Raw genomic sequence first — 22,483 nt, forward strand, 5'->3', positions numbered from 1 at the left:
GAGAGAGAGAGAGAGGACGGGCGGGGGCGGGCGGGGTCGTAATGACGAGTATTGCCCGCGGCGCAAACGTCGATGCGAGGCGAATCGGTATTTGCGAAAAATCACGCTGATACTCTGCAATTTTAATCTTTACGATTTTTACAATTAAGCGACTTTCGCGTAAAAACAACGTTTTTACCATTCTGTGCCCCGGAAATCTTGATACACGCGCAACCAAATAAAAAAAAAGCAGCCGTAACTATTTCGCGTCGAGAGAAAGGAATATTTTTCCACCGCTCGTGTTTTACACTTTAGATCACTGGTTGCCGGTCGTCTAAAGATCTCAGACATCGGATGACATCATGCTCCATTGTTTCGCGTATTCTGGGAAATGGACTTTATAGCGCGCCAAGTCAAACCGGGATTACTTATCGCAGCGCGGGATTTTCGGTATTTCCATCTTCCGCGGATCATGCCGATATTCGCGAATCGGCAGGCGCGAGTTCAGAAAACTCGGAAAGTTCTCGAAAGCGCTCGGCGAGATAAGCGAAGCACGATGCGTTATCGCGACGGGAAATTCCTGCGCGACGAGCGAAGAATGGCGGCATTGATATCGAAATCTGCAAATATCGATAAATATCGGCGCTCGAAGAAAAGTAACGATCTCGTCGAGCAAAGAAAGAGCCCGGGTATAAATATCGGATTCTCCGCCGTAAAAGGCTTTTATTGTGAAACGCGAAGTGCCTGCGCCCGCGTAGCGACATTAAAAAAAATTGCAATAATATTTAATAAAACAAAACTATGCGGGCGCGAAAATAGATATGTAAACTTGATACGTAAGCTCTCTGCGAACACGCAGCGAAAAAGTTATTTTCGAATAATAGCGGAATGGCGGAGCAAAAACGAAACAAAAAAGACCCCCTTACTTCGCGCTATTTTCCCCGAGTATTAATTCTCGTAAGTCAAGATCTATGATATCGGCGTAATTACCGATCGTAATTACTTGTCGGTACTCGGTATCGACGTCAACATTCCCTGCTAAAAGCCGCGCTTACGAACGTCCAGAAGAGCCATAACTCATAACGTCTATAACGATCCCAGGGACATTTCACTTGCGCGGCGAAGTTCGTTATAAAAACGAGATTACTGGCCCCCGCCTGCAGTTATGTAATTCGATCGATAGTTTAGGCGTTTCCCGTTTCTGGCGGACGAACGACAGTGCCGGTGGAAGGAAGAAAAAGGAAGAGAACGCGAGCGAGAGAGCGAGAGAGCGAGAGCGAGAGAGCGAGAGCGAGAGAGCGAGAGCGAGAGAGAGAGAGAGAGAGAGAGAGAGAGAGAGAGAGAGAGAGAGAGAGAGAGAGAGAGAGAGAGAGAGCACGCGCGAAGCGGCAAAGAATAGAGAGAGGAACGGCGGGATGGAAGAAAAAGGGATACCCTTTTTTGTGTCTGACGCGCGGGTGGGATCGAGACAAGAAACTTAACGAACCGGCTTTTTTTTCAAGGCGCCGATCCTTCCCAGAGCCCGTCTCGGAGCTTTGTAAAAATCGTTTTCGCGAGCGATTGTCTAACCGCGATGAACGCGTCACTCTAGGCGGGGCCGTGTTCTTCATTGTCTTCTTCAAGTACGGGCTCGTTCGCGCAAGTCGCGACTCCTTCCTCGTGGAAATGTCAAAGTGGCGATAGGGGAAAAATTAGGCCAATCGCACGTCGAAATGGCGACGCATAAGTTTGTAATCGAGTGCGAAATGTGGCGCTGTTTGAGAATTAATTTTCCAAGATAAGTTTCGTCGACCCTAACTGGCACGTGTTTACTGAATTAAAAGTAAAAGATGTACAGTGCGACGTTTCGACCAAGGGTTTAGGTCCTTATCAAGCAGTCATTCTCTGGCCATGGTAGACAGCGTACATATTTTATCTGTGTGCCGTTAATTTTATAATCGTGACTCCACTCCGTTTGATTTTTACCGTTCAACTACATATTACATTGACTAGATTAACTTTGAAGAATTTGTGCCTGATAAGGACCTAAACCCTTGGTCGAAACGTCGCACTGTGTATCTTTTATTTTGAATTTATTAAACATGTGCCAGTTGAGGCCGACTAATCTTATCCATTGTTATTTATTACTGGCAACCTAAAGAGATTATCATGTTTAATTTTCAAAGGCCAGAGGAGACGGCGAAATCTTAAAATTGAACTCTCTATGGACCCCACTTTGATAAATCTTTATGTGGACGCTCAAGTTGTAGGGAAATTATTTAATACACTGACAGCCAGGAGCCAAGAAACACGATGTGCCGCCAGATGTTCGACGAAAATTAGACTTTAATTAAAAAAAAACATAATAACACAAGCAGGACCTTTTTAACGTCGAGCAATCTCGATCCCGACCGGTCTTTAATCCTTGCATTAATTTATCGCGGATTATGGAAATTACATTGTATTATGAACCGTGAATATGTAGTTCAACTTATATTATCATCGACAACGGAAATGAGGGGCGACCCAAGATTCAAGTGGCGAACGAGAATGGCTGGCGTGTTTAACGACGACGGGAGATTCGCGACGGGAATTCAGATAAAGAAGCGGAGAGAAAGATCTCGCGTTCATGCGCTCGTAAATCGGCCCGGGGCAGAAAAACGGTCTTACATAATTCCATAAATAATGTATACGCGCGCGATTTCCATTTCAGAGGCCGACCGGTATCTCCCGCGGAAAGTTCATCGTACTACGTGTCACTAGCGCGACGACAGACGAAGCTAATAGCGAATTCGGTTGCTTGCACTAGTGCGCGCCGAGTGCGCCTTGTTTCCAGTCAATTCTTATATTTAAAGACCATCTTGAATACCTCTTGCTATATTTCTTATCCAGCAAAATGGTCCGCTCAACGTTTACACGGATCACTTTTTGACTGAATACTCTAAACGTGTATTTAAGACAAAGTTAAATATAAGAACTGCCCATAAACAAGCCTTAGTGTGCACTCAGTGCGCGCTAGTGCAACCGAACTCGCTGTAAGATTAACGAAAGTAGTCCGACTGTTCAGCCTGATTCGCGTAAGGAGTGACCTTGTCTATGGAGGGATCATCGTACATTTGTCACTGGAAAAAATTCACGTGACGCAAGCACGCACAGGCGCTGATAAAAGGCTGATAAAGAAAAAAGGATAGTCGTTACTGAATATCTTTGTGTTAACAATGTACCTTTGAAAAAAAAGGGGGGAAAAATAATATGACGCGTGGCTGTGAAAGCGGTCGACTCGCAGTCGGCGGGTTCCAACCCTCATCTCGTGCGCGCCTCGGTTTTATAAGAGGTTGATGTGGCGAATTGAAGGTTCGGAGCGAGGGGGGTACGGGGCGAGCGATAATTCATTCCGGGAATTCCCATACTTGAAATAAAAAAATTAAAATGACGAACGAGGGCCCCTTCGGTCGGACGAGGAATTCCGGAGTTCGTGTGTGTGCGCGCGCGCGTCTGCAATTTTGCTTTCCAAATTTATCTCCACTTGTGATCCCGCGAGGGGAAGGAAGGAACGGCGGAGAACTGATCGCCGCGACGGTACTTCCGCATGCACAAAATTGCGGGATCGATCCGAGGTAACTTGTTTTAAGGAATTTCGGTCGTTGCCGCGAAATCAGGTTTGCGGAAGGATGTTAGACGGCATCTCGAGCTTCGATTTCCCGGAATTATGTAATAACGTTTACGTACCCGATATATTTTTATCCCGGCAACTTTTCGAGACGCGAACGAGTTCTCGCGCGCCGAGGGTTGAACTCCGGATTACGGTCTCGGCAGACGTAATCGTCGCCGCGGCTCATTGCCGGTTTCTCCGATTTAAAAATTCGCGATCGCGCGCATCACGTAACAGCTGTCGATGATGGTTAGGACTCGAGAGCTTCCAAGAGACCCGAAGGCCACGAAGGGGTAAAGTGGGGATCGGTATTTCTGAATTTGTATTGTCGCTTTAAGAAGCGAGTGAATAACAAAGAAGCAACGAGAGGGAATGAAGGAAGGCAGGGTTAGAAACCGGCAGTGCGGAAAAGAATAACTAAATTTTCTTTACACATTGTGCCTGAATTCAACGTCTCTCACGCGCGTACATATTCTATTTATTCGCGTTGCCGTGCGTGCTGTGTAAAAACTATATCTCAATTTCAAATTCATTTTAATGCAGTCTTATCGAAAGTTTGGTCAATAATTTTCGCTTATCGATTTTCTTCGCATCATTGTTTAAATTGCGATAAGTGTAAAAGAAACATTAATTTTTAACGATAACGCGTTTAGTACAAACATACAAAAGAATATATACACACACATCATGTATGCGGGCGAATACGTGCGCAATAAAAACAAAAGATCTAGAGTACAGTAAAGATAAAGACGGTAAGAAATATACTAGGGTTGGGAAGTAACGAGTTACTTGTAACGAAGTTAGTTACAGTTACTTTTTTTTGGTGACTCCAACTTCGTTACTTTCTCCCCATCTGTAACTGGAACTTAGCTCAGTTACATTAATAGTTGCTTTATGTATATTATATATTTTTTAAATCTCCGCGGATCGCATCTGGCCTCGCGTTTGCGCATAAACGCCCCTACCGACACTTTGCAATTCAAACGTAGATTTGATATTTGTATTTTTATTGCAGGAAAGTAACTGCGAAGTAACGATCCGTTACTTTTCGAGTAACTGTAACTGTGACGCGTTACTTTTCAGAATTGGGAACTTGTAACTGTAACTAGTTAGATTTTCAGCGAAAGAACTGTAACTGTAGCTAGACACTTTTATAAAGTAACTTTCCCAAACCCGGTATACAATGTCGGAAATAAAAGACCGTCGAGAATCAAGTGTCGTTTTGAGGCCTACAGCCCACTTTTCTCAAAGTTTGCTCGGAGAATTTATCAGTAATCGCAGCAGACTTGCCTTCAATTAAGAAGGTTGCATGCATTTACATGAAGCTGTCAGCGCAATCAGCGTGACAATCTCCGATCGCGCCCGCAGCCGCTTTAATCTCACGGGGACGGGATAAATCTCTTTCGTCTTGCTTATCCGCTCGCGGTGGCGCAAGAAAATTTCTTATCTGCCGCGCGTAAGTCACGCGCGGATTTTCTAATAGTGCACGCGGATCTCACTGTTTTGCCGCGCGTCACGCCCGACGAGTTTAACGAGCAAGAAAACACGCCGACACGTCTTGCGCCGGCTGTGCGTTTCAGAGCGAACGAACTCCGAAGTATGCGTAAATACCGATGCGTCGGATATCCGGCGTGCGCGCTCACGCACTTCCCGTCTGCGCGCAGGAAAATGGCTCTCCAGCTTTTTCCGGAAGTTCGCCCGCCGCTCCCTCCCCGCGGAAACGCAACCCGAATAAAAAAATTGTTAGAGCTAATTCGGGCAGTTGAAGGCCACGTCAAGGATGATAAGAGAATTCCTTAAAATGGGATACCCTACCATTGTCACGACGGGACCTTATTAAATATTGTTAAGAATGCCCTAGTTTCACGAATTCTCTCACAATAGGGTTTGATAAACGTTAGCCTGAATAGTACTAGTACCACTCGCTGCCGCGACGTGGCGACTGCGCGTTAGGCTTTCTCGCAAGTCATCCCGCATTAGTATAAAAGGCGAGCCGATTTATGATTCGACAACGAGTTGTCTGGATCGTGAATAAACTCAATGACCTGAGTATACTTTCCATGACCATATACGATTTAAAAATTAGTTTAAAAAATTAAATTTTATCAAATTTCTGCTCGGTAAGCCTTAATTAATAAGGATTAATATCTTGAAAGGGCTTGATTATGTTTTCTTATGAGATCCTGATATTTCTTTATAAGGCCCCAATAATATTTCCTTACACGGTTCTTACAAACTATTTGTCACAAACTTTTCAGGGGCCTGATCATTTATACGTATGAGGATCCGATTAATATTAAGGAAAATTGATCAGGACTTTTTCACAGCCTTGTTAATGTTTCACTCGGGAAGTAACCGCGGGCGGCCCAAAATCATCGATTTTAATTTTGCCCGACGATGACTTCGCAGACTCCTTCCTTTTTCTTCCCCCGACTCTCCGGAGGCGGTTCATTATTTCTGGCAATTTATACGCCGGTAATTGAGGCCGCGACGTTAAAGTTGCAAAACTCCGTGGAACCGGATTATAAAATTATGTAACCGCAAGAAATTTTTATAATCCTCCATACTTCACGCGCACATTTACATTTTGCATGTGTTTTAAAATAACCTACTTCCTCCGCGCGGCGCACTATTCTATCTTTCATCTCCCTTTAATTCCCGCATTTATAACTTTGTACCGTACGTTTTTTTTTTATTGCGCGGGAGAACTCACATTCTCTAATTACATGCGGTAGAGTTAGAAGTGCAATTTCGGTCTATATTTTATTGTGTACTGCTTTCGGGTAAAAATGTGTAGCGGGAATAACATTTAGCATTCCTTAAACTTCTAAAATCCAACCAATTTAATTAAATCCGCACGTACGAGAGATATTTTCGACTTTGCGATAGCTTTTCGGAGAGAGCGTGAAATCTGTATTTATATCACCCGCATAGCAGTTCCCTTAGTTTAGTCGAAACTTCGATTCCCTTTTTTTTCCTCCCTCTCTCTCTCTCACACACACAACCTGCAACGCTCTACCTTCGATTTATGATTTTCGCGGTGTACCTTTTTTCGCGTGCTAATGGCCGGCCGCCGATTTTCGCGTCGGTGGCATCGCGTCGGCAACGAGACGTCGCGAACCGTACCGGACGCACACGTGTCGCGTAATGTAAATGAACGTTGATGGGAGCGGGCGCAAGTGGGACGTGTACGCGAAACGTGTCTAATGTAAAATACCAAGCCCCGATAAATATTAGCGTGCGCAGGAGATAGGAGCGGAACGGATTAGTCTTCCGCACTGTGCATTGTCAACATACAGCTGCGCGGTAGGGCGCGAGGGGTGGGAAAGGGGTCGCGTTTATACGTCGGCGAGCAGTGTGATTCACGTGGCAGCCCTTGAAAGGTAGGACAGGAGGGGAAGGAACATATCCGCTTCATCAGCGGGTGAAGTAAAATAGTCGAATAGACGAGACGAGGGAGATAAAGAGGTGGAATGAATGTCGGTGAATGAGGAGTGAGTCAGCGGGCGAGTGAGAAACGACGAGTGTACGTATACGTGGAGAGAGAGAGAGAAGAGAGAGGGGCGGGGGGGAGTGGGAGCGAAGAGAGACCGTCGGGGAAAAGTACTCATGCCCGTACGAAAATATCGATTATACTTTTTTACGAGTTCACTCGCTCCGACGAGTGTTAATTTCGCGAAACGATCTCTCCCTCGCCACGCGTCGCTCGTAAAATCCTATTAGCGCACGTGCGGGAGCTTCTTCCCGGTGCCGCTCGTTCGGTCTCGGGCGGAGAATTCGAACAGGTAACGCCGCGGGATCTCGTCTTTTCCTCGTCATTACCCATCTCGACCATGTGTCTCCTCCAGGACACCTTGGTCCCTCATTAAGGTTCGTGAAAAGGATTCTCGAAAGGGGCGTCGTAAGAAAATTCACTCTTCGATTCGCTTCCAGTGGAGCTCACTTCGGTAGAATTGCAGTTCGAGGATCAATTATCACAAGAAGCCGCAGAAAGGAAGTTTCGTGGAGAAGAAATGGTTTCGGCTCCGCAAGGAGCGTCTTCGCTGTTGCGATGCGACGATACGTGCATCCTGCAGGTCGGTTCCCAAGCAGCCGGCTTCAAATTCGAGAGCGGAAACGTGAAATCGTATTTCTACTTGTGCAATTAGAGAGAGAGAGAGAGAGAGGCCTGTCGCGTTTTTAGATGTCTCCTCCAGGGCACCTTAGTCCCTCATAAGACTCGTGACAGGATTCTCGAAACTTAGTGCTCCGAGGAGCGACGTGAGAAAATTCATTCTTCGATTTATTTCTAATGGAGGTCACTTCGGCAGAATTGCAGTTCGAGGATTAATTATGACAAGAGAGGAAGTTTCATCGAGGAGAGATGGATTTTCGGCTCCGCAAGGAGCGTCTTCTTCGCGGTTGCGATGCGACGATACGTTGCATCCTGCAGGTCGATTCCCAAGCAGCCGGCATCAAATTCGAGAGCGCGCCGCCGGGAGCGGGAACGTCAAATCGTATTATTACTTGTGCAATTAGAGAGAGGCCTGTCGCGTTTTTAGAACGCAGGATGTCCGGGTTTAACGACCTTAGCACCTGGCAGCCCCTCTGTACGCCGGCACATAATTACCCGCAACGCACCGGGGTAATACCCGGTGTGCATCTTGAGAACGAGACGTGGATATCGTTACGGTCGAGAACGCGTGGAATCCCACTGTCGTTTTTTCTCGTTATCTTTTCACGCCGCGTGGCTTGTGGTCGATAGCGTACCTAACTAACATTAACGCACATATTCCGGTTAATGCCGCCGCAATCCCCCCGCCGCGGGTGCCCGAAATATCGCTTGTCATCGGGCTCGAACTCCGCCCTACGTCGAGACACGATCATCGTTTTAGGTATATATCTGCTCCGTGACGTCAATCGACTAGCTAGCGGACGAATAAAAAAAAGCTCATGCTTTGTGGAACTCACTTTGAAGATATTAATACGTTTATATATACCATATATATATGCCTCGAATGTATCATTAGATCGTAGATATTTTTTTACATCTTACATTTTTCTGTGTGCGCGCAGCTTAAGATTTTCCTCTCAAATAATACTAGCTCTGTAAATGTGTAACGTCATGTTAATTTTTTATAATTTAGAAAAGCGCGCGTAATAAGAAAATATCTCGTACACGTAATTTGCACTGTTGTTATTGAACGCGTAATTTCGCGGTGTCCGTAAGTATACTTTGACGGATAAACGTACTTTCGTCCCTTTAAAATGTAAAATAATTTTAATTTAGACTTAATATAACGGGGATACGCTCATGTACGAATGTGTACCTCCGTTTTGGTAAAATATGAGTTGTTGGTTTTTCGCGGATGGTAATCAATTCAATCTAGGATATTTCGAGCTCTTTGACATCGCGACGTAATATTTATAAACCGGAATTAATTTCCGTGTCTGTCACGATGGTATGATCGGGTCGAAAACTGTTGCCACAATGCTATCATAATAAATTAGTTCTTTCTCGCGAACGTTTGTTTCGCGCTTCAATTGCGTATCAAAAGGAGAGCAATTAAATTGTAATAAACCTGCGGTTAGCAGCGGGCAAATAAAAGTTTACGCTGTGGAAATTACATATCGTACATTTTCGCATTATTTAAAATTAAACATCGCGTATTTATACGAAGGATGGCTATAAAGTTCTCCAATTTTTGTTCTCCAAACGCTTTAAAGCGAAGAATAACCGCGTTTATTCTAAATATATTTAATACCAACGACAAAGTCTTATTCCGTCTCTTTTCTTCCTGCATCTGTACGTTTTTTAAAAAAAAAAAACAGATTCCTCATTATACGCTGAAATAACCGGTTCCACTTATAGTTACATCTAATGGAAAAGAAACTGGAAAAACATGTCTAGTTAAACGGTTGCTTTTAATAGAAAACGGATCCGAATGTCGTGAAATCTACAAAAATGGTTACTTAAAAATAGGTCGGTTTAAAAAGAAAATTTAAATGTAATTTTCAAACACTTATTGCTAATCGCGAGTCCGATAATGGGCACTGATTTGATTAATTAGCTATGGCGCGCGTTTAAAGACAAATTCGTTAGAGTCCAACAGAGAAGTCCGTTTGCCTGTCCCTTCCTCTCATTGTCAGCCCCCCCCCCCCCTCCTCTGTCTCTCGCTCTCAGACGTCGAGTAATTCAGCCAGTCCTAGTTTCGGTCGTTTGCACTAAAAAAAGATTCCCGGAAAGCATTATCGCGCTTACAACCGCGGGTGGGGAACATGAGCGATTAACGAGACGTGCTCATTGGAAAAAGCGATGTGTTGCATAGTCCAAATGATAACTGGTATTTTTACGCTCTCGAGATTCTCGGCTTATTGTTAGAAAGGAGCGCGCTCGGCTGATATTCTCTATCGATGACACCGCATTTCGCAACTGCAATCAATAATGGCGCGATAAAACGCGCCGCTTTTTAATCGAACGATCGTTTTTAGAGTAATCGCGCTGCTTACGGAGAAGGTGGCACGCGAATCTAGTCCCTTATATTTAATGACTTTTCGTTAAGTCGCGATACGTCGCGACCTACGGGTCTCTGGCGCAACGGAATCTTTCATTGGTCAAGTATTAATAATTGACAATTAATACAGTTTCATTTAAAGAAAATTAAATTCAATCCTCCAGATAATTATATAATAATTACATATATGACATTTTTATCTATATACGTAAATTTAATAATAAAAGTTAATATCGTTCGAAGCGTAGCTCCGGCGACAAAGCGAGATCGCGACGACGCTTTATTTTACATTGCACTTAACAACCGATAATTTCATTCGAAGGAAGGAATTACTTTTCGCGTGCGTAACAAACGCAAGTTATTCTTATCGCTGTCGAACGTTCCTCGCCGAGATCGTGTGATTCGAGTAACACGTTTGCAGCGAAATTTAAAAATATGTTATTGTCGAGTACTTTTATCAAAACACGACATTGCTGTCGTTGAAATACCTGATAAATGAAACGGAAACAGAATTTCCCAATCGCAGCGGCCCAGCGTCGGAAGATTTATTTATTCTTCCGTGCCGAGGAGAGATTTCTAAATCCCCGAGTCGAGGGGCGAAGAGAGAGAGAGAGAGAGAAAGAGAGAGAAGGGGGAGGGGTGAGCAAAATTAATTATTCTCGCTGAATGTATCTCGTTCCTGCCATGTTTCGCGCACATCAGCGCAGATACTCGCGGCGCGGCGGTATCAGCGCGAGGGAATCAAGAGAAGACACGCGAGAGAGTCATCCGCGCGAGCGAATATAGGATTTTCTTGTTCCCGCGCCTTCCCTCTTTTTCACATTCAGAACGTCGTTTAAAGCATCTCAAAAGTTCCATCTCTCGCTCTCTTTCCACCCCCCCCCTCTCTCTCTCTCTTTTTCTCCCTCCCGTCAGGCAATCATGCGGGATAGAAATTTCCCGGGAGCTCGGTCCGGCGGGAATACAGGCAAGTACAGGGCGATAACCATCGGCGTACAAAGTATATATATATATATGTATATATATACAATATATTTCTCTCTCGCGAAGAGATACATGGGAGTTTTTGCCGCGGGTTTTGTAATCGTATCGAAAGGAGTCGACGCGCGGACGGACGAATCTTCTCCTTTCGAAAGTTCCGGATCGCTCGATATTACGAAAGTTTCACGGCGAACCTTTTTTCGTGCCACTCGAAATAAGGCGAGTGTCTGCGATAGCTATGGTTTCACCGTGTAGATCGTTCTCCTAAAGCGCCGAGCCTTTTTCCTCGAGCGAGCTGCGGCTACGCCGGGTTTATTCGTCTCACCGCGTACTTGTTAACAAGTAAAAACCGGTCGCACATCGACATAATGGGTGCACTAAATCTTTTTTCCTCCGTTCATTATAGCTCGAGCCGCGAGTAACAGAAAACAACTGGACGAGATTGGTAATAACTAATTTTAACAAGAGAGGCAATAAAGAGACAAACGTGTAATGGGAAACATGCGAGGAATCATATCGTCGGTCTAATTGCGAAACCTTCCAACTCCAATTTTTGACAGACAGAATTTAAGATATTTATTTCGGCCAATGTATCTCGAGATACTGCACAGTTTAGAAACATTGTAAACAATAATTTTGGTAATTATGCATAAAAGGGGCCTCCTCTCCGATTTGCTTTATTTTTAAATATGTTGTTGGGGATGTCTTCCCGAGTCATTTCATAGCGAAGCGAGATATTAATTGTTAAAGTTGACAACTTTTAGAGTTAGGAAATCTGTCATACCGACGAAATGTATACTGAAGTCACAGTTCCCTCGAAATTTCATGTCTAGAGTCACAGTTTGCGTATTTCTGTATAGCAGTATATTCTTGGGTGCGTTAATAGTCTAAAACTTGGTCAATTATCTGCTTTACAGAACAGTCTAAAGACTCGAAACCCATCTAGTGTCACAGTTTGCATTAAATTTCATGTCTAGAGTCACAGTTCGCCTTAAATTCCTTGTTATAAACACTTGATGATCCATCTAGAGTATCTCCGAAACTATTTGAGTCCGGCCCTTATATATATATATGAAATGACTCGGGAAGACATCCCCAACAACATATTTAAAAATGAAGCAAATCGGAGAGGAGGCCCCTTTTATGCATAATTACCATAATTTTTCATAACAAAATTAAAACTATTGAAAAATAAACCTTCCAATCCCCCCGCTGATTCTCCCACCTCCTAATTCCATGGTTGCGTGATTTTGTGAGTTAGAATTTTCCAATTAAGCCGACAATATAAAATAATATAATACATTTTCTGCATATTAACCGAGTAATTATGCAAATGTGGCCAGCTGTGGTCGAATGAAATTTGGAATTTTATTATTATACTGGCAATTTGAAGAAACTAATCTTAAATAATTTATATGTACACACGGAGAGAATTTTCTCTTAAAATTTATCCGGAAAATTATGTGGGGCAACATGACATTTTGAAGAGTTCGATGAGAGTGTAGTGAAATTTTACCATACAGTTTACCAGTAATTATACCTAGTATACATTTTACTAGTGAAATGTATGGTAAAATTTCCAAAAACTCTCATAAAGTTGTTGAAACTGCCACGTTGTCCCGCGATTACGTGATTTTCGGGGTAAATTTTAAAAGAAAATTCTCCGTGTATACGTGACACTGAAAAATTGACAAAATTTCTTCCTCCTTCTTAAATTGCAACTAAAATCGAAGAGCAAAACTGGTAGTCAATTAAAACTGCCGATGCGCAACAGACGGTTCTCCGAATTCTCAGTTAGACGGTTCGGCGGAATTCTCTTTCTCCACCGCTGCGCTAGTTGTTTACCGGGAAAGAGTAAGGTAATCGTTTGACCAAAGTTAGTTAAATGAGGTTATCGACCTAAATAGTTGGCAAGTCGTAGAGATAGAAGGGATAGGAAAAAGCCACGTCATCGAGGGTCGAGCTTTTCCTGTTACCATCTCTTTCCTTTCGTGGAATGTGTCCCGCACGCACAAGCGAGCCGGGTGCAGGTGGTGCTAGACGAGGAAACAGCTGTCCACAAAGCCACCCTCCCGCCTGTTCCGTTCCCCATTCCCTTTCCCTTTCCCTTTCCTTTCCTTTTCCCTTTCCCTTCGACGTTTGCCGCGCTGAACTTCTGTCGCCCCGGCAGTCGTCCCTTTCGTTTTCGCCGTTGTCGTCGCCGCCCGGCATCTCGAAAGCTATGCGATATACGGTAGCACCCGTACTTCGGCTCTCAGGTAGCCATATCCAGTTAATTTCGCGTCCGGAGTCATTTTTTCCCCCTTTCACATACATTCTGCTTTATACAGAAGCAATTTGCGAGTCCCCGAATAACTCTCTTATGATTTACATATCTTAGCAATTTTCGCATATTCAAAAATGCACGAAGCATAAAGGCGCCCTTTCTTTTCTTGTCTACCAATTTCAAAGGGAAATTGCGGAAGGGAGTATTTTATTCTCAATATTCTGAGCCGCGCAGCTATACGAATATTCCGTAAGGAGATTCCAAAAAGGGCATTTAAATTTTAGATACGGTCGAAAATATAAAACACTTGCGCGCGGATCTGGGCGTCTCAAGATCGCACGAAATATTAATACTTCAATTAAAACGACGTTATCGGCTCGCCGCGAGACTGTGCCGGCGGCGTCGCCGCCGGCCGGCACGGCGGAAGCCGGCCGGCCTTTGCCGGCGGCGGAAAAAGGGGACGAGACGCAAACGAGCGCCGGGAGTTAAGGTGTAGTCGCCGCCGCGACGCTCGCTTACGGGAGAAAGAAATGAAAAAGCCGACGCGCGTTGTGCCGGCGGCGGCGACGACGGCGGCGGCGGCGGCGGCGGCGGTGGTGGCGGCGGCGGCGGCATTCTAAATTTAGGAGGAAGTATTGATTTTACAATTTGGACCCCTCCCAAAGTAAAAAATAAACCAAGCCGAACGTACTCTACTTTGATAGAGTGCCTCTCCTCTGCGCGGCTCGTTTCGACGCACAGGCCGCCGGAGAGAGAGAGAGAGAGAGAGAAAAAGAGGGAGACGCGAGGAATGAAACAGAGGAGACGGCGGAGAAGGAGGTGAAGGAGGAGAAGGAGACGTGAGGGGGAGGGGGCGCGAGAGCAGGGAACGAGGAACAGGAAACCGGCGAGGGGAAGAAACAGGGTGGAAGCGCACGCGGGAGCGGCAGAGGAAGGGGGTAATAAAGAGGAGGAAGAGGGAGGCCGACGGGCGAGAGGGACGGGGAGGAAAGAGAGTGGCGAAATGCCGTAGTTCCACCCCGGTAAGAAACAAAGAACAGAAAATTGATCGTTTGTTAAGTTTTATGTTTCCACGGGGCAGGCGGCGAGGCTCGTCCGTCCGTCCGTCCGTCCGTCTCCTCTCTCTCACAGCCTTCCTCCAACTCCTGCATCTCCTTTTACCCTCTCCCTTCCGCTTCTCGATCCTCGTCCTTTGTATGGTCGACGTGTTTCTCCCCCCCCCCTCCCCCCCTCTCTTTTTCTCGTCGCGACGTACAATAAGACGAATCGAGGAAATTCTGCACGGCGCGCTATGGGAAAAGAACCACGGAGCACGCAGAAAAACGCGAAAGGGGCTGGGAAGGGAGAGAGATGGAAGGGGAGGGGGAGGGGAGACAGGTACGGAGCCGGCAGGAAGGGCAGAAAGATAGGGGAGCGAACGGGAGACACGTGTACGCGAAAAAAGAGCAAGAGTCCGGGTCCGTGGACGGGATTGCATTCGTCGTCTGCTACAGATCGTCCGGGTTTTTTGGCTGGGAATAGAATCCAATTATCAGGAGTCGCGTCGTCTCCATCGAGTCGGATAGGAAGGAGAGAGGGAGGGAGCGATGGTGATCGTGGTGGTATTACACCCTTACCACGGCTCCACGGGTTTCCGCGTTTGACCTACACGTACACACGCGCGCGCACGCACGCACGCACGCGGGGATACTCGTCTACGCGTCAATTCAACTTTTGATGATCTCACCACCCGAGCGATCCGATTACGCATCTATAATTATAGCGACGGCGAGATAACGCGCGATCTCACGTTTGCGGGAAGAGGACGCAGGGATTGTTTTGGACACTGACCGTAATTCCCATCGATGTAAGCAAATTGTCGCCGAGAGGTTCCCGAGCCGGATGACTGGTTCCAATAGTGGGCGTATCTAATTTATGTACCAGGCGAATGTGGAGCAACAAATCGTTCGGTTGGAAACAATTGGACATTGTTATGCAACACGGAGTTATTCTGTATCGCACAATGTAATCCACGGAGTAAATGATCTCGAAGAGACGTCTGCGATACACAACGTCTGAAGCCGTCTAACTTTATGATTTATTCACAATCCGATCTTGTTTCAAATCGTCTTCAGTCAGACCTCAAGTGCTCTTGAGATACCACTCAGCCAATGATCGGTACGACAGTACGGTATCTCGTGATCGTAATTTTGGGCTGCGATTATTGGGTCGCTAATCTGAAAAATCTCAAGAGCTAATCTCCGACCTAGCGCGTGACTCAAACTGATTGATTAATTTTACTAAATAAACGCGGGGATACAATAGAACAATGATGACGTATTGTTAGGTTCCTATTGTTGGACTTGGGGACATGTAGGGGACGTATTGTCATCGATTCGGTATATATTACTGCCATTGGAACAAATTATAATTCGACGATTACGCCGATCGAAGATAAGAACTTCAATCGTGTCTCCTTTTTAAATTTTCCCCCCCATGACGGTCAAAGAATATCGCGGATGAAAAGAATCACACTGGGGAGCTGGGCTACCCTCTGGCATCAAAGATACATCCTAGATGCGATTTGTCAGAAGGGAGATGCTCAGGGGAACATTGAGTTGAGTTTGGGAGAATGCCACTTTTCGAAATTATAGTCTTTTTGAGGCGGAGCTCCGTGCACCAGACACGACTTGGCCGGGCAGCATTTTGGAAATAGTTTCGGTAATTTCGAGAAGTGCTCTCCCCTCCGAGAGAAAATAACGGCCGACTAGCGAGTCGTTTTGCACGCATGTGTATGCGCATATATGTGTGTACATGTATGTGTGCGAATATGATGAAACGTCATTTCGCAATGCGCTCGAAATGGAATTCCGGGTAGAAACAGAATTTCGAGACGGTGTTGGCGGCGCGTGGTTACGATTTAGTCTTTCCCGCGGGTTACCGAAAACCGAGTTAGGCGTTTCGTCACGATAACCGTGTTTTGACAAGAGACGAAGTCATAAGGACGGGGCTCTAATTAGCGACGACCAAGTTCGCTTCGGTCGCGCACCGCGCACGCAAGTACCGCGGCTGCCGCGGAGCTTATATCGACTCGATTATTTTAATTGAAAATTGACAAGATAACTCTCGCAATGCAGCGAGGGACTGAGCTCGTTTCGAGCCGGATTCGAGATGAAATATCGAGGAAAATGGCAATTTTATTATATATTTCCCGTAAATCGAATTGTGAAATTCCACTTATCGAGTTTCAGTCATAAATCCAATTTCACGTTACAGCGAAATTCCGGAAATCGAGTTTCCGCGTATCCTGAATCACTCGCGACTAATTTCTCTATTTCGCGATAGGACTTCTTATATCGCCGACTTTCATATCAAGCGCGGTTCTGTGCTACAAGTTTCCGATTGATGCTTATCGTCACGGCGAATTACTAATCAGCGTACTAATGCATCTATTCGTGTTTATACGGGAACCCAGCACGCGTGCGATATTAATTCATCCGTTGCGAATTAATCTTAATAATTGATTAAATTACTTAAAGAGATATACAACCTACCGAGTCGAAATTTTGGCCCTATGTTGAATCTTTAATTCCATTATATAGTAGGACCTAAGACGGTAAAAGAGGTCGAGCTGCAAGTACAAAATTTACTCCTACTTTAAAACTGATAGCGTCGGAAATTTCTACTTTTGACAATTTAGCATTAAAGTGGGTCCTTTTAAGGAGCTAAAGTAAATTTTTAGAATTAAAGATTCAAGGGAGGAGTAAAAAAATATGTTATCAAAGTAGGTTATTGCTGACCTATGTAGGTGTACAGATCAGCTAAGTAGGTGTAAATTATCCTTACAAGTGTCAAAATAGTACCAAAATTTCGGCTCGGGCTAATCTTCACTTTTCTCGCGAAAGACAAATGTACGTATATCTGCATAGTGCGGCATACAAGTGAGTCGAGATCTTTCACGCTACAAAAAAAAAACTCACCGTGTCAATTCTGAAGGTAACGAGGACTGTTAATAACAATAGAGATCATTGGGAAAAAAAAAGACAGAGATCGCACGTGCGCGCGTCTGTCGATATTTCTCCCCGTTTCTAATCTAGCCTGTTTTTCAAATAAGCGTAACAAGTTGAAAAGTTAATAATTCACGTATTCATGCGACGGCCGTCTTTTTCCTGCAAGATATGCACGCGGGATATGAGAAAGCGCCTCATTGACGTCGCGTCATTATCGCGATGATCTCTGTCTGCTCTGTTTACCTTGTGCGCCCGCAACGTTTTGCCCTCGCAGGCGAGCGTGACGTCGCAGTAGGCCTGCCGCTCGAGCAGCTGCGAGAACATGGTCTGCAGGTTGCTGTGATGGTACTTCCATCTCAGGCAGTACTGTTGTGGGAACATGTTGGACGATGAGGATGATGAAGACGATGATGCTGAGCCGGCCGTCGTAGCGGGTGCGGGTGTCGTTGCTGTTGCTGTACAGCCTCGTTGTTGAAGCATGCGCGGCCCAGGCGCCGCCGCGAACTCCTCCTCGACCGAGCCGGCCACCGTCGCGTTCGCTTCCGGTTCACCGTACTCTCGTCGCCCGCCCTCGCCTCCTCCCGCGACCCGCCAATGTCTGCAACGTCGGGAGAACTCGTGTCAAGGCAATAGTATAACCAGTCCGCTCTCTGTCGGCCCTTTGATCTTATCGGTCCCGATCACGTGGCACTCCGCCATTGCTTTGGCCAGCAATCCAGCGGCTGGCGTGTGCGGTGCGTTAATTCGGGTCGTATTGTCAAAAAGCATCTATGTTTAAATAATCAAGCAAGTTTTGCCCAACTCTAATTATCTACCCGAACCGAATTAATGCACCGTTTTAATTCAGTGAATTATCACTGAAAACAGTGAAGTCACTGATTCACAATTATAAGTATGCCACTGAAAATCGCAGTGGTATACTGAAAAAAACTCTGGCTGCATTAATTAAAAATCTAGTAGATTCAATCAGTCGTCTGTTAGAAAATGGACGAATCAGAATTCCTTTAGGATTTATGAACTACGCGTGCGCCAAAGTTCGAATGTTTACGTTGTTCGTTGTGAACCGTTGTGTCAACGTCTAAAGTGAGTATTGATTAATACTCACGACTCCAAAAAATTAAATTCAGTATTTACATTGACAGTTTTACACTTGTAACTGTGAATCAGTGAGTAGTCATTGTTTTCAGTGATGACCTCCTGATTGACTTTTAGCGACTACTGTACGTATTCATCAAAGCTGATTTCACACTATCACACATACAACTTTTCTCTCATTGGCCTGACCGAAACAATGTCGGGTGCGCAGAAGGGATTGACGCAAAACGACACGAATGACAGAGCGAACATACCAGTTGTACTACGGTTACGGAATCGGCGCAAGGACACCTTGATATGACGCCGGTCTTCCACGAAATTTTCAGAGGCGTAAAAAGAGACTATAGTTATCTTTGAGACAAAAACTTTTTAAGAGAGCGATCAACTTTTATCTCTTCAGCTATCCGGTTATCATGTAAGAAACGTGCAAGGGTGCGGAACTTCTTCGTCAAATCTGTTTGCGTTTCGATAAAAATTGAAAAAGAACCGGAATCGTTTCACGAAATTTCGGTCGACGAGTCGTCATTACAGGCCGGAGCCGAGAGAAAATTGTATCGAGGCGCGTAACGTGAGTGCCGGGGCGCAATCTAAATGTTTTACATAAATTCGAGCGTGAACGTGAGCTTGCGTCGGGAACACGCGCTCGCTGCAGATATAACCCAACCGGTCATTGTCGCACCGGTATCGGGCTGGCAGGAAGTTTACCGTCACCGAAGGAAGGAAAGAAGCCCCATCGCGTATCGGATAGGATAACCATGCGTGAATGTTTATCGCGCTATCGTTCTTTCTTTATTCTTCATTCTGATAGAATGTTTACGCTCAAGAGCGTATCGCTTTTCGTACCGTTACTGATACTCCAGGGAGAGCGCTGAACCCTGCAACTTTTTCGCGCCCGCCTAATGCGGGGAGCGCATATTTGTAACTTTTATTCAGTTTAGATTAGCCCGATTAATGGAATGCAAAATATTTTAAGCAAAGGTTCTGCAAGTTTGGTCCCACGGGGGGGCGGCCACGTAATTTCTAAGTAGCTCTAGGAGGATTTTTAGACTCTCAATATTATTCAACGCGAAATTCAAGGCAAAAGACTTCCCCGCGTCTTGACTTTACTCCCATTTTACTCGGCGGATTTCTTTTTTACGCAGCAGCCTCGTATTGTCTTCTTAGAGAAATCTTGACGGACGATTGCTCGTTTTTACTACTTACTAAGTATGTATTCGAACCCCTGGCTCAGGATTAGACTTGAGGGACGGCTCGCTCTTCCCTCCGCAATACCCGTGCATAAACCAAGTTCTCGGTAACTTGGTCTATTTCCCCCTTCAGCCGCCGATTCGCCTCACCTGTAACACAGCAAAAGCACACGTTTTATTGCACGCGTTTCGGAGTGTCATAACGTCGATTAGCACGCGAGCCGAGATTGACGGTGCGATACGGCGAGTAACTCGTCGCACGTTCGGACGGAGGCGACAGCCAGCGGTATATTAGATGGACGGGCGCGATTGGGGCCGAGCGGATTCGCTCGTTTTGAGTCGCGCGGCGATAGAAATGATAGCCGATGCGGGGGGAGGGGGGGGGGCATTCGCATTAGCCCCGTCGGTATGGCGCGCTAACGGGGGACCTGAAACCGCCTAGGATTTCGGAATCAATTTTCGATGAGAGGGGGGGAAGATCGCGTTTCGTTTATACGTTCTCACAGCAACCGCAGCGCGGACTCAACGAAATTGTATTAAAGAATCGCCACGAAGTGCCGGCGATTTCAAGAACGTTCGAGTCCTCTTAATTTTCGCTCTCATCGATTATCGTTACCGCTTTTTACTCGTCTCCCGCGTGAGAATAGTCTCTCTCATATATTTCTGAAAAGTTACGCTTTCGTCTCGTTACCCGCGTACGTGGGAACTCAGGTGTTGCCTGCTCGCGCAATAAATAATTCCCTTGCAGCGGGTCTGACGCTATTAAGGCGTACGTGACAAATTCCAGGTACAAGAGGTGTCTCATATTATATGAGGCAGGCTCCTAATATGGGACAGCGGGGGTTTCCGCTAAATTGATAGGCATCGTCTGCTGGATCCGTCGTGAATTTATTGCCCCCCCCCCCCCGGAGTGAGATCTGTTTAGTGGAAAGTTCATTGTTGGATCGCGTAATCGCCGCGAAAGAAGATTGTGATTGAATTTGCATATTGGAAACCTGCTATCTCACAGCAGAGGCGTCCGTTTCGCAACTGCTCCGTGCAATGTAAAATCTCGAGCAATTTCGAGTCGCGTCAAGTTTATTGATACACCTTGTGAGTCTGGTGCAAATCTAATCTAAGGTATTTAAAAAAAAATGTCCCGTTATCGCAGCTTGACTGCTCTTAGATCAGTTCGGCTTTCACGCCTGGGCAATTGTTTTCGCGTTATTACCGCGGAATCGGCGTATTTCTACATTCGGGGAAGAGGCGCGAGGAATTCGGGTAATTCCGCTGGGGCGAGATAACCGGATGTAGGTCCTCTCCGCCGTGTCAACGTGTGTACATCGATTGCGCGGATAACGGCGCGGCGGCGCGCCGGATAACGACGCCCGGCAATTACAGTTAAATCGATTTCTATCCGCGTGGCAACTTGTCGATCGCGCTATATACGCCGCACGCGCAGTGTTCTCTCCACTCCACTTTTTTGCATGGGGGGATCCGCGCTTGCTATAATAATACGAACCGGAGAAACTACCCGGCGGCGAGAAACCTTGGCAAATAACGCGCCGAGGAGCTTTCACTACCGCGTTTTCTAAGAGAATTTTCGATAGCTCCTTTTTCCCCCCGGTTCGGCGCGGCGAACTTTCACGGGAAGGACGAAAATAAATCCTTTATTCGCGTCGATGCGTCAAAACTGGGAGCGAGATTCGTAGGAATTGCGCGGTCGACCGGTCCGAAGTAGAAACGATTCAAGCTCGACTGGTTCGAGCTATCCATTCAAAAAAAAGCGATTGCTTTTCTGTGGTGCCTTTAGTGGTCTGAGAAGCTTCTTTCTCTTCGAAAATGCTGAGATTCGCGCCGACACGGAGCGGATCTTTCGATTTTCGCTCGCGATTAACGGCTCTGTGAGGTCGAACGTGTCGAGGACGACTTTTAATCGGATCTCTCAAGGTCGACATGCGCGGTCGTAGTTTCGTCAAGGTAACGTAAAAAAAAAAAATTTCAAAGAAAAAAAAGGGAGGGAACAATAACGTCGATTACATTTGACGGGAGATAAACCGCCCGTATTATGGCGCGGTTTCAATGGTAATCCGCCCGTGGCTACGAGAGAAAAATAGGAAGGACGAAGTTTGGGAAGACTGTCAGTTTCTTTTTAAGCATCCTTCATATAAAAATCGATGCGATGCGTGATTGCCGCTGTACACTGACGTATTTCAGATTTGTAAACTCGCTGTGAAAGTAATATAGGTGGTGAAATCTTCAACGCTAAGATATTTAAACAGAAAAAAAAAGAAAGAAAGAGGAATGCCAGAAAACGTTCCTCTCTTTTCAATCTCGGAGTCCCGTCTTATTAAATATTATTTATTGTGCCATTCCTCTTGCAAATATAGAAATTGTTTTATCCGGAATTCCGCGAAACTTTATTGAAGAGCTCGATACTTCGGTAATGCAGTCGCGTCGCGTCGAGGTAATCAATTAAACAGATCCCTTGATTATAACATTGGCAATGCAAGAAAGTTCTGTATGACCTGAATATTTCTTTGACAACTGTATTTACCGAACCAAAACGTCTCATTCGTGAATTTTCTCCCGCCGGAGAGAACGGCGGAGCGGGGTTTTGCGCCAACTTCTAATTCAATTGTTGGAAAGAATGAGGGATGTTTTATATAGAAATTTGCGTCTTTTGCGTCGCTGTTCCAAAACGATTAAATTGTCTGTTTATTTTCATTATTTTATCTAATCACGCCGTTATTTTTTACCATTTTCTTTATATTGCGCTGACGGAGACTTTGCAATAGTCGAAACGTTCGTTTTCTTTTTGTTGATTGTTCAAACATAACTTTTCGCACTTGTTGGAAAGAGTGGGAAATGTTTTATACACA

The 22,483-nt window shown here is 45.4% G+C and overlaps 1 protein-coding gene across 3 annotated transcripts in view; it reads right to left on the minus strand.

Annotated features, from left to right (window-relative positions):
- Positions 1–22,483, minus strand: part of LOC105559929 — an 89,773-nt gene that overhangs the window by 18,042 nt on the left and 49,248 nt on the right. For all 3 annotated transcript variants that reach the window (XM_012008590.1, XM_012008591.1, XM_012008589.1), the window contains 2 exons: positions 19,639–19,772; positions 17,584–17,938 (listed from right to left, as the gene is read on the minus strand). In XM_012008590.1, the coding sequence (XP_011863980.1) occupies positions 17,584–17,820 (237 nt within the window). In that variant the 5' untranslated portion in view covers positions 17,821–17,938; positions 19,639–19,772. The remainder of the gene's footprint in view (positions 1–17,583; positions 17,939–19,638; positions 19,773–22,483) is intronic.

This window comes from Vollenhovia emeryi, unplaced genomic scaffold, assembly GCF_000949405.1.
Source record: "Vollenhovia emeryi isolate VEMERY1.0 unplaced genomic scaffold, V.emery_V1.0 DF939249.1, whole genome shotgun sequence".
In the NCBI taxonomy this organism is placed as follows: Eukaryota; Metazoa; Arthropoda; class Insecta; order Hymenoptera; family Formicidae; genus Vollenhovia; species Vollenhovia emeryi.